Genomic DNA, 12,400 nt, shown 5'->3' with positions numbered 1-12,400 from the left:
ACACTGGTTTTGATACAAAAAATACACTATTTTTGATACAAAACCCTCTCCTCCAGCCGCATTCTTGTGCCTGGAATGAAAGAGAGCTTTGTGTGCTGAGCTGAAGTGGTTGACTTAATGTGTTACTGCGGCAATTAACTGCGGAGTCATAAGGGCTGGAATAAAGCTTTCATTCCCAGCCACGGGACAACGGAGCCCTGTTGGTGGATGCTGCCATCCCACTGAAGCTGATAGTGTAGGAGAGCTTTCCCCTTCCCTCTGCCCCTAAACCGTGGGAGTCATGGAGGAATTTTCTCCTCCTGTGGGGTTTTTCACCCCTCGCTTTGGATCTTGGCTCTGTTTGAGCTTCGCTGTTCTAAGCTGAGAACCGGCCTGAGGAAATGAAAAATTTTAGCTTAAACCTTCTCATTTTGGGGAGTTGGTAGCTTGACTCTACATGAGTGTAACCTGGTGTTGATAATGAAGTTTTTTTAACACTGGTGCAACTTCCAGAGGGAGCCAGGCTGGGAGAGCTGGGGGATGAGAGAGGAAAACACTCCAGAGAGAGCTCTGAGCTCCTTGTAGGGCCTAAAGGGGCTCCAGGAGAGCTGGAGAGGGACTGGGGACAGGGGATGGAGGGACAGGACACAGGGAATGGCTTCCCACTGCCAGAGGGCAGGGCTGGATGGGATTTTGGGAAGGAATTGCTGTCTGTGAGGGTGGGGAGGGGCTGGGATGGAATTCCCAGAGGAGCTGTGGCTGCCCCTGGATCCCTGGCAGTGCCCAAGGCCGGGTTGGAGCAGCCTGGGACAGTGGAAGGTGTCCCTGTCCATGGCAGGGGTGGCACTGGCTGATCCTTAATATCCCTTCCCACCCATCCCAATCCAGGATTTCCCACCCAGCCCATTCCAGGATTTCTCAGTGCTCAGTGCCCGTGGACATTTGTTCTCTTTCCCTTTCCTCTCCCAGCTGCTGTACTGAAATATGAAAACAACGTCATGAACATCAGGCAGTTCAACTGTTCCCCTCACCCCTACTGGCTTCCAAACTTCATGGATGTCTTCACATGGTCTTTGCCTTTCGTAGGGGAAAAGGGTAAGAGAGATTTGGGTTTTTATTCCAAGTTCCCGGTGCCTGATCCTCACATCCTGAGTGTCAGAATCCTGTCCCACAGCACTGGGAGACTGTTGCAGCTCTGGGCAGCCCAGGAGAGCAGTTGAGGCTCCACAGATCTGCATTACTGGGTTAAATTCTCGCAAAAACAGCTGTTGGTACCTGTTTGAAAAAGCTTTTCCCGATAAACCCCTCCTTCCTTGCTCTTTCTGCATTGCTGGTGGAGCTGATCTTGGGTGCTGTAGCCCCACCTCAGAATCTGGAGACGTTTCTCTTGGTTTGCAGCGGAGGAATTAAAAATTCCTGTTGGCTCCAGGCCCACCAAAAAGGAAGCATTCATTTCAATCCAAGGCTTATTTCGTTCTGGAGAAGGCGAGGCAGCTTAAAATATGACCAAGACTTTGCCTCAGCTTTTCACCAAAAGGATTTTTACCTCTCCTGATGAGCTTAAATTCCACCCCTGTCCTGTATGTTCGGAGTATGGCTTCAACCTCACAACTTCCAAAGGGTTTTTTTGACTTTGAGGCACCAAAGGTCGAATCCCACCGCCCCCCTCCCCTTCCCCAAATTTGGCCCTTCTCGGAGCCAGGTGGCTGTGGCGCGGGTGGGGATGGGGAGGGGGGGACCTTGAGGGGAGCTCAGGCTGTTCTGCAGGAATGTTGGCACCTCATTGCCCACGTCTGGTTCCTCTGTGATGTGCTTGGCCTGCATCCACCTCCTTGGCAGAAGATGCAGCGTGTGTCGTCTGCTCCGGCGCCGCTGCGGGTACCAGCAGGCTGTGCCTAAAAGTGTCTTTAGGCTCCCGTTTGCAGGGGACAGACGACCTTGAAATCCTCCCCTCGTCCTCCAAACCTCTCCACGTGCCCCGGGCCTCTCTGACCTCGCTGTCTGTGCCTCTTGCAGTCACCGAGATGCTCGTGAACATCCTCAACATCTGCTCCGATGACGAGCTGATTTCGGATGGCGACGAGACGTTGGAAGGTAAAATATCCCTGCTGGCACCTGAGAGCAGCAGGGGGAAAGGCTGGGGAAGGTCTTTGATGCCTGAGCAGCACTTGATTTATAGCTGGATGCCCAGCCAGGGTCTCCAGTTCCTTTTTGCCCAACCTTTGTGCAGTTCTGGGTAGGGAACATTATTTTTATTTTTTTTTTCTCCTTTGCTGTTCAGTCACAGAGAAATTAAACATTCACTGCGACAGACACTTCTTGCCAGCTACTCTGGGAATGGTTTCCTGCTCCTTACACAGGCTGCTGGTTATTTTTTCCCCCAATTCAGAATTTTCAGCACCAAAATAGCCACCCGATCTTCTCATCTGTTGCAGTGAACTCCTCTGTAAAGCGGTTTCTCATGTCACCCCCCCCTCCCCACAAAAACACACAGATTTTGGCCCTGGTTTTAAGCAGTGCATGAAGGGGACAAATCAGTGGCTGAGCTGATGAGCAGTTTGGATTTTGGGGGGACACAGGAGCGAGGTGGTGACCTGAGGAAGCTGAGGCAGCCGTGGGGGGCAGCGAGAAGGGGGGCCTGAGCTGCTTCGGCCCCAGGTGGAGACTCTAACCCGCTTCTCCCATTGCATTTCCGTTTTGTTTTTTGGTTTTGTTTTTTCTTTCCTCCCTCCCATGAAAATTAAATTTGTTTCTTCTATCTCTGTCTTCATCTACTTGTTTCTTGGTGTCTCCTCTCCCTGAAGATCACTACATTTCAAGCTATCCGAAAGGTACCCAGCTAGAATTTGCTACGAGCTTAATTATCACTGCCTGTGCCACCAGATCCTTGAAGTGGATTTCCAGAGCTGACTAGTGGGGCAGTCTCTTCATCCCCTTTCAGTTTTAACATAAGCTCCATGTGTTTTTTAACCCTTCTGCGTTCCTCCAGGAACTCGAGAAACGGGGGTCACGTTTCTACCTGATTCTGAATGCAGCCACGTAGTGCATGGCTGAGCCATGGTGCATGTTAGCCCTGGGTTTGGCTTCCCTGTCCTGGTGTGTACTGGGCCATGTGAGGAATCTCAGCTGAGAGGAGATGGATTTGTTCCCTCTTTTGACCTGAATTTTCCCTTTGGTTTCAGCTCCCTCCATGCTTTTTTTGGTTTCCTCTCTCCCGTTGGGTCCGTAGAGCGGAAGGGCAGTTCCCCCCCGTCCCGTTGTGTCCGTGTGGGGTCAGAGCAGAGCTGCCAGGCTCCGGCCAGCCCTTCCCCGTGCTCCTTGGATGCCAAAGCTGATGCTTGCGTGCCACTGCGGGCGAGCACAGCGGTGCCCATCAGCCGTCAGATCCCTCCGTGCTCTGCCTTGCAAACTGTGTCCTCATGGCTGAGTCATTTGTGTCACATCCTGTGCAGTGTGAGCCCACCTGGAGACCTCCCCGAATCCGTGTCCTGTGCTGGTGGTTCTACTCTCTTTAGCCCTCTCGAGTTCCGTGTGCCATCTCGTTGGTGTTGCCCTCCTCGCTGCCATCCTGGTGCCATCCTGATGCCATCCTGATGCCATCCTTCCAGCACCGTTCTCTCTCCGGTGTAGCTGTGAATCTGTAAAACCATGATTTTCTTTTCCTGGAGTCAGGCAGGTGCTTCATGCTGATGTTCTCTGGAGAGCAGGAAACCTCCAACGTGCTGCTGTTTGCTCTTTTCTCTCCCTAAGGTGGGACAACGGTCCGTAAGGAGATCATCAGGAATAAGATCAGAGCCATTGGGAAGATGGCACGGGTCTTCTCGGTTCTTCGGTAAGGATGGGCTGGGGACTGGGTTTAATTTGGGGACTGGGTTTAATTTGGGGACTGGGTGATGGAACAGCACTGGTCAGGAAGAAAGGAAGGGGAAAAACCCCACAAGACAGAAAGAGTCTGGTTTTTCCAGACTCTTTCAGGACACATTTGCCTGAAGAAGGTTGTAGCCAGGTAGGGGTTGTGGTCTTTTCTCCCAAATAACAAGTGAAGGATGAGAGGAAACAACCTCAAAGTGCACCAGGGGAGGTTCAGGTTGGATATTAGGGAAAATTTCTTCATGGAAGGGGTTGCCAAGCATTGGAATGGGCTGCCCAGAGCAGTGGTGGAGTCCCCATCCCGGAGGGATTTAACAGATGTGTGGATGTGGCACTTGGGGACGTGGTGACCAGGGTAGTGCTGGGTTGATGGCTGGACTTGGTCACCTTAGAAGTCTTTTCCAACCTTAATGCTTCCATGATTCCATCATTCCCAAGGCAGCTGTGCTCAGGGCAGGCTCCCATTTCCCTGTCACCCACCAGTCTTGCGTGGACCAGTACAACCAGTGCACTGCTCGGTGTGTAACTGGTGCTGCTGTTCCCTGCAGGGAGGAGAGCGAGAGCGTGCTGACCCTCAAAGGCCTGACCCCCACAGGTACCCTGCCCCTGGGAGTGCTCTCGGGGGGGAGGCAGACCCTGCAGACCGGTGAGTACCCGTGCCCCCCTGCACTCCCCCTGCCCCAAACCCCCTGGAGCAGCTCCCACAGGCAGCCTGGGGGGTGCCAGGGGACCCCAGCCAGGGTTCAGGCCCGTGGGGAGGAAGGATTCCCAAAGAGGAGGAAGCAGAGGTGTAGGTGGGGATGCGGAGAGATGCCAAGATGTCCCCGTGTACCCTCGAGGAAGAAAACCCACAGCAGCTTGCCTAAAGCATGTTTAGTGCTTAATTGTTTGTTTCTGCAACGACTTTTTATCCTTTCTTTCCCTTCTAACGCTGCATGGTGCACATCCTCTGCCTCACCTCGCTGTGCTGCTGCTGCTGTGTGACAGCCTCTGTGTGAATGTGACAGTGACACAGCTGCTTGTTTGTTCTTCGTTCAACCAAACCCCTCCCAATCCGCCCCTGGGAAGTCACGAATCCCAAACCAAGAGGAAGGTTCAGCCAAAGGAACGAGGTTCCTCCAGGGCTGCATGGTTCAGAAAAGCTGCCTCTCAGGTTTTGAGGTTTCTTCCCAAACTTTGCTGCCTCCCTCAGCAGCTCTGGGAGCAGGACGGAGCGAAGGATCCGACCCTTCCCTGGTGCTCAGGGAATGAGCTATCCCAGAAACGTGTCCCCAGAGGGAATCCTGTAATCCAGCGTTTTAATCCTTCCCTGCCAGCGGCCTTTGAAGCCTGGCACCTCCCCAGCTTCCCCCTTCCCATGGGCATCGGGGATTTCCTGCAGCTCTCCCCGGGCTGGGGCTGGGATTGCCTGGATTAAGTAGCTCACGAGTCAGAAACGTGGAAATATCACTGCCTGCTCCCGGGGAGGATGCAGCATCACTCCCGAGCTCATGGATTTCTCTGCCCACAGAGGAGGATGGATATTTTTTTCCCTTTTTTTATAAGAAACCATCACAGCCCCGTCGCCCCAGTTCTGGGAACAGAGCCTGAGTGGGAAGGTGGCTGTTGCAGCAGCTCTGTCCCTGTATCCCCACAGCACAGGGTCATGCTGTGACGTTCTCCAGCACCTTCCCCTCTCAGGGGGTTCTCTGAGAGGTACCAGCGACCTCCCCTCCCCCAAAATAAGCCTCCCCCGAGGACAGAACAAACAAGCTGGGCCTTTGCTGCTGCCTTACCCGCCCCGCCCGCCGCCTGCAGGCTCCCCCCGCTCCCCTCGGCACCACCCGGCTTCTCCTGCCCTCCTCACCCCCCTTTCCCTGTCCTGACCCCTTCTCCCTCCTTTCTTTTCCCTGTCCTGACCCCTTCTCCCATCCCCCTTTTCCCCATCCTCCCACCCCTTCCCGTTTCGCACATCCCTTCACGCTCCCGGTGAATTTATGGGAGCCCCATCTGCTGGGTGAGGAGGAGAGGGGGCTGCCCCCCTTTTGGGGTCCCTGTGCACCCCAAAGAAAGGGAAACGGGGCTGCAGTGAGGAAAGCCCTTCCCTCCTGAGCCTCTCCCCAGCCTTTCGCAGCAGGGCTTGGCAAAATCAGCGGAGCGAAAAGTCACGGAATGTGGAGCAGAACTGTGCAGCCACAGCTCCATCCTTCCTCCGTGGCCTCCCAAGGACCACGTGGCCTCTGTATTGTGTCCAAAGCAAAAAAGCTGCTGTTTTGAGGCTAAAATCCAGGGAATCTGCTCAAGGGAAGGGCCTCCTTCCATATGTTGAGGCAGGGCCTACCAAACCTTGGACGTTGCCGCAGCAGATTTAGGAAGGGGGACATTGCTCAGCTCTGTGGTGCCCTGTTGCTTGGTAACACTTTCAGGAGGTGGAGCTGAAGCCAAACTGGATTTGGAGCCTGATTTTCTGTTACAGCTCAAGGCACCGGGAGCGGAGCAGCCCAGTACCTGCTGCTTGTCCTTCCCTGGAAAACAGGCTGCCCCTCTCCTTCCCCCTGCTCCAGGACATCCCCTGGGATCCCTTCCCTCACGCAGCCGTGGTAGTGGAGGGTGAATTCCACAGAACTGATCATCTGAAGGTGGCCTGGAGCCACCCAGCGTGGAGCAGACCCACGGCTTAGTCCGAGGTTATCCCTGCCCGGTGCACACAGCAGGAAGCTCTCTCGGCTCCTCCGTTCTTCCATCAGATCAATCCAGAGGAGAGGAGACTCCCCCTGAGCCCTCGGGAGTCCCCTTCCCCCCTTCCTCTCCACTTCCTGTCACCTCTTTCTCCCCTCTCGCCACTCGTTTGGCACCACCGGGGCTGGGGGGCCGCGGGCTCTGCGTCGCAGCCATGATGTCGGATCACTCACTGTCACTCTGTTTTTGTTTTTTTTTTTCTTTTTTTTTTTTTTTTTTTGTTTTGTTTTGTTTGTTTTGTTCTTTTTTTTTTTTTTTTTCCCTGTCTTCATTTTTGCATGCCACTGTTCTTCTGTATTGCAGCCACAGTAGAAGCGGTAGAGGCACGGGAAGGTATGGCTAGAACCCGGCGAGAGACTCAAATCATCTCCGTGTGTGCGTGCGCTCATTTTAAAGAGCTTTACCAGCCCTTAACGGAAGCTTTTTACTCTTGCATCACCAGAAGTGGGGGAGAACGAGGCCTTGCTGGGAAAGAAAAAAATAAAATACCCAGGGGCTTGGTTCAAGGCTGTTTCAGCTTGAACAGTTTATTCCTCAGTGGAACACCTTTATTTGGAGTTGCCGGAGCAATTCGTGCTCCAGCAGCTCAAGACCTTGGGGTTGAGGTCCTGCGATGTGCCAGCACCATCCAAACCCTTAGAAATCAGGATTTTGTGGTGCTGGTGTAATCCCTGCCTCGCCCACACGTAAGCCAAGGTGGAGAGGCAATTGTCTGCCTGCAGAGTGTAGGAATGACAGATCCATGAGGATTTTTCCTCGATGCCGAGCGGGGCTGCGCAGCTCTGTAGAGGCTTTGCTTCCCAAGGGAAGTTGTTTGTAAGCCAGCCAAGTCCTTGTAAAAGATCTGGCACAGCCTCCTTTTCCTTAAATTATCCGCAGCACAAAGGAGTTTCACATTTGGTCCGTGTCATCAGGGCGAGGGTGACGTGCTCGTCCCCGCGGTGATGGAGCAGGGACACGAAATTCCTCAGTGGGATTCATCCCTCCCAAATTTGCCCGTGTGTCTCCTGGTCATGCAAGAATTTTGCCTTTGTGATCCAAGGACTAGCTGTTCCCTCTCCTGGTGTTGCAGTGTGTGGTTTGTGTCGGAGTTCAGAGCCTTGTGGTGGTGTCTTTGTTCTGTCGTTCTGGGTTTTGCTTTTTTTTTTTTTGGATTTTTTTTTTCTTTTTATTTTATTTTTAATTGTTATTTTTTAGTGTCGTGTTCTTCAGCTTTGAAATTTTCCCGAGATTTCACTCTCTGGGGACAGCGAGCACTTGTCTGGTTCATCAAGTTCCTCCTATTCTGTTAAAAAAAGGGGGGGGTTGGGATATTGGAAGGAAATTCTTCCCTGTGAGGGTGGTGGGATGGAATTCCCAGAAAAGCTGTGGCTGCCCCATCCCTGCAAATGTCCAAGGCTGGGGGGGTTGAACCTGGGATAGGGGAAGGCATCCCTGCCCATGGCAGGGGTGACACTGGACGATTCTAAACTCCCAACCCAACCCATCCCACGATTCCATGAAAAGCTCTTAAGGAGCCGAGCAAATCCTAAACTTCACAGCCAGCAAAACATGAGCTGGCAACACCGAAAATTCCCCAGTTCCCCGCCCTGTAACTCCCAAATCCAGGCAGGTGCTTTCCGTCCCCGCCACTATCCCCGTTGGTGTCTGGCGTGTGCTGGAGGGCTCCTCCGGGGGGAATCCACGGCTCCTCCTGACGGTCCCTCCCTGTGCTCCCTTCCCTCCGCAGCCATCCGGGGCTTCTCCCCGCAGCACAAGATCCGCAGCTTCGAGGAGGCGCGGGGGCTGGACCGCATCAACGAGCGGATGCCCCCGCGCAAGGATTCGCTGCACTCGGACGGCCCCGTGAACTTGGTAACCTCGAACTCTGCGGACAAGAACGGCACAGGGAAGAAATCCCAGTAACGCTCCGAGCGCCCAAACCTGCACCGCCAGAGGATCCAAAACTTAATGAATTTTATTTATTTATTATCGGGGTGGGGTGGGGGCAGGGGGAGAAACCAACTTCACCTGGAGGCACGTCCATAAATCCAGTCCGCATCCGTTCTGTAAGAAAGCGACCATTTTGTAATTTTTTTTTTTTTATTTATGTTCAGTATATATAAAAAAAGTCCTTTTTTTTTTTTTTTTTTTTTAAATTTAATTTAGAAACCAATCCAACTGCTAGTGCATCCCGGGAATGTTGTGCTGTCCGGCTGCCCTCCCCGAGAGGCCAAACCTCTGCTGGGGGTGAGGGGGGGGTGGTTGGATTAAAAAAACAAAAATCAGTCAAACCAGGCAACTTGGGTCGTTGGCTTTGGCACAATTTGGAATTAGCCTGAGCTTTCCAAAGCAGGTCCTTCCCTTCAGGATACGGTTGGGTTGGTTTTCCTTTTCACTCCTGTTTTCTTCCCAGATTTTTCCTGTTCTTTTCTTCCACCTTCTTGCCTACCTGCAGCTGCTGCTTTAGCAACCAGTTCCCTGGAAGGCAGATTGCTGGGATCCATCCCACTTTTCCAAGGTGACAGCCAGGGGTAGCTCTGAAGGACTCCAGGGTTGTTACACAGCACCTTTTTTTCCTTCAGGAATTCAGCTTTATCCCAGTGGAGTCCCAAAGGAGAATAGGGAGAAGGTGGGGGAAGTGCTGCCCCTCGTTGTGGCTCTTCCTCTTGGAGCAGCCAGTTCGCCAGCACAATTCCCTTGGGAATTGCTCTGATTCAGAGCAGAGGAATTATCTCCGCTGCCTGGTGATCCTTGGGAAAGCTGCAGAGCCTGAATTTTAAAGGAAAAGGGGGGGATTTATACCGCGGAGGTTACAGCCCCCCCCCCCCCGTTACCCCGCCAGCACAGGCTGCCCAGCCCACGGCTCATTCCCTGTTCCCGGCTGGAATCGGCCCTTGCCGAGCAGTTTGGGGCGTGGGGGGGACAGGGTGGCCTCTGCCAGTGTCACCTCCCTGTCCCCCAGAGGGGTCTTCCGCCCACTGTGGGTGACTTTGGGCATCACCCACCCGTGGCTGTTCCAGAGGGCAGCTCAGCCTTTCCCAGCAGCTGGAGCGGGGGTTGCTTACGAAGGTTTGGGATGAGATGGGTGGGGCGCCGCTGGTTTTGGGGAGATGTGGCCTGGTGCTGGTGCCAGGGCAGCCTCCCCCCGGGCTGGGAGGCAGCGAGGGGCTGGAAGGCAGAACCGAGTGGATCCGGCAGGAATTTTGGCAGGGTGTTGGTGCAGTGCTGGACAGGGATCCCGGAGGGTTCCCAGGGGACACCCCCGGGGCGTTGTCAGGGGTTTCGGAGTGGGAGCTGAGCGTTCTTTCACTCGAACTGGGCGTGCTGGGGAAGGGTTCTGTGAGATTCCCGTTTTTCCCATGTGAGCCGTGTCCATTGCCTGGAGCCGAGGCAGCAGCTCCTGGAGCAACCTCCCTCCGCAGCTTTCCCTTCCCCACCTTGTCCCGTGCTCTCCGCAGGCAGGGCTGAGCCTCTCCCAGGGGATCTTTGCCAGCGCTTTCCCTGGATCTTGCTGTCTTCCCTTGGAATCCAGCGCCAGAGGAAAACAGCAACTTCCCGGGACGCTTTCAAACTGTCTTAGGATCACACGTCACCTGATCCCCCGGGGCTGTTGAGGATTCTGCGAGCAGACCGCTGGGTTTCCACACTTTCGAGTCACATGCCTCCACTTTTCCCTCTTTATTTTTTTTCTCTTTTTTTTTTTTGGTGTTTCCCCCCCCCCACCCCCCCCCCTTTGATCCCTTTTTTTTTTTTACACGCCCACCGCTTTGCGAAAAGTGCGAGATGTTTGGAGCGAGCTTCTCTCCCCCCAGTCCGAGCAGTGGGGCCAAATTGCCTTTTGTCTGTGAGTATTTCTTTGTCCTTTCAGGGCCTCCTGTGAGCGCGGTGAGCCCGTGTGTGGTACCCGGGCGCTCACACCGTGCCCGGGGCTGCCCGTGCATGTTCGGGCGTGTTGTGCTGACCCAGGCTGGGATCTCACCCAAGCAGCCAGGTTTTAGTCGGGATATTTGGGATGGGAATTGCGGGACCCCGAGCCTGGCACTCGCCCCGTTCCCAGCGTGGAGGGGTCAGCAGGGCCCGGCCCAGCACGGAGGGGGATTTGCTTTGCTAGCAGTTTGTCCCCCCACCCTCTTCTCCTGCTCTGGCATCACCAATTCCCCCTCTCCAAAATCCCTTTGGACCTTGTGCTTCGTGGTCTGGGGGCTCAGATCCAACCCGCTAATCCTTGGGGCTGGCGGGGCTGCAGCTTCCCGGTGTCCTGGCCCTGGAGAAGGACTGGATGTTGGTTGTCCTTGCCCTGGAGAAGGTGGCCAAGGGTGGGATTTTTGTCCCCCCTTATCCCTGGGGCTGGTGGGAGTTGCAGCTTCCCAGTGTCCCAGCCATGGAGAAGGCGACCAAGGGCTGGATGTTGGTTGCCCCGGCCCCAAGGTGGTGGCCAAGGGCTGGAAGTTGCCCCCGTGTCCCTGTGGCACCAGCACGTGTGGATGTCACGCAGCCAGGTCCCCTCTTCCCTTTGATGCAGTTCCCGAGGGGGTGAGGAGCAGCGATGGGGCTCTGGGTGCTAATTACCCCCTCAATTAACGCTCCCTCTCCCAGTGGGAACGCTGGGCTTCCCTTGCCACAGCCCCGCGCCGAGATCCCCCATCCCCTCTTTCGGGGACAACCTCGGAGCAGAATTCCCTGCCCCGATCCCCACCACGGCAAACCAAAAACAATCCAGAAACGCCCCCAAATTCCCCTTTTCCTCCTTCTTTTCCCCCACAAATCCAGCGCCTCGGAGCTGGGCTTGTCTCTGACCCCTCATCTCCGAGCTCCCGCCCGTCCCTTCCCCTCCCCGGCTGCCACCTGGAGCTTGGACAACCGGGATTCTGGGAAGCCCATCGGCCCCGGGGGAGCCCCCCCGACCCGAGGGAGCCCCCAAATCCAGGGAAAGCCCCCACCTCCCCGCAGCCTGGGTTTTTTTGCATGTTCTAGCAAGGTGCATGTCCAAGGAGGGGAGTCGGCAATGGGGCGGGTGGTGGGTTGAGTTCAAGCTTAATTTTCTTTTTGGGGTTGGGAGAACCCCTCTGGCTGCCTCTGGCACAGATCCCACCTGGCCAGGGGAGCTGGCAGGGATGCAGATCCCACCAAAACCTCGGCCAGGGAGGACCTGAAGCCCTCCCAGGGGTGCAGCGATGGTGATTTTAGGGTTCTCGATGCTGAAGGATCATACGCCCGTTGCCTGGAGACTGCCTCCTTTTTAATTTTTATTTTTATTTTTATTTCTTGCTTCTTTTTTTTTTTTTTTTTAGTTCTGTTGAAAGGAGAAAAAAAATGGTGAAAATGTTATTTATTGGCAGAAATTATTTAATATAATTTCTTTTTTTTTTTTTTGTGAAACAAGGAATGAATTTGTTAGAACTGTCTCGATGTAAATCGGAGTCATCTTTAAGGAGGAAAAAAAAAAGAAAAAAAAGTTAAAAATTGACACAGTCACTGGGCTCCGCTGTGGTTTTTTTAGAGGGGTTAAGAGGGTCCCTGTGCTGCCAGAAGGGAGGATTTTGGGGGCTTTTACAGCATTTTCAGGGCTGGGGCAGCACCCAGACGGCGTCTCCCAACCTCCGGCACGTCGGCACACACGGAGCGGCCGCTCCCGGCTGGGATTGGAGAGCTCTCGGCTCCTGCTCCTCGTCCTTCCCTGGGATTTACAGCCCGGTGCCAGCAGGGAGAGGAGGGGATGTGCCAGCTCTTGTTTCACCCTGGCTCCCTCCCTGGCGCTTTTGGGGGTGTTCCCTCCACACTGGGAGAATTCAGGGAGCAGCCCTGGGGCCGGTGCTGGCCGGGATCCATCCGGCTGGATCCAAATGGTCAC

General features: G+C 54.6%; 1 protein-coding gene across 4 annotated transcripts in view; it reads left to right on the top strand.

Moving 5' to 3' along the window:
- The window catches only part of PPP3CC (protein phosphatase 3 catalytic subunit gamma), a 38,449-nt gene extending 26,425 nt beyond the window's left edge, over positions 1 to 12,024 (top strand). Inside the window, exons 9-14 of one of the 4 annotated variants that reach the window (XM_048287309.1) lie at positions 949 to 1,074; positions 1,996 to 2,073; positions 3,730 to 3,811; positions 4,398 to 4,495; positions 6,871 to 6,942; positions 8,297 to 12,024. In XM_048287309.1, coding sequence (XP_048143266.1) covers positions 949 to 1,074; positions 1,996 to 2,073; positions 3,730 to 3,811; positions 4,398 to 4,495; positions 6,871 to 6,942; positions 8,297 to 8,472 — 632 coding nt within the window. In that variant the 3' untranslated portion in view covers positions 8,473 to 12,024. Of the gene's footprint in view, positions 1 to 948; positions 1,075 to 1,995; positions 2,074 to 2,783; positions 3,704 to 3,729; positions 3,812 to 4,397; positions 4,496 to 6,870; positions 6,943 to 8,296 lie in introns of those variants that run through there. The other 3 variants (XM_048287310.1, XM_048287311.1, XM_048287312.1) reach the window with 3 other exon arrangements.
- The last annotated feature ends 376 nt before the right edge of the window (positions 12,025 to 12,400 follow it).

This window comes from Corvus hawaiiensis, chromosome 27, assembly GCF_020740725.1.
Source record: "Corvus hawaiiensis isolate bCorHaw1 chromosome 27, bCorHaw1.pri.cur, whole genome shotgun sequence".
Classification (NCBI taxonomy): Eukaryota; Metazoa; Chordata; class Aves; order Passeriformes; family Corvidae; genus Corvus; species Corvus hawaiiensis.
This window is presented reverse-complemented; position numbering and strand designations above follow the sequence as displayed.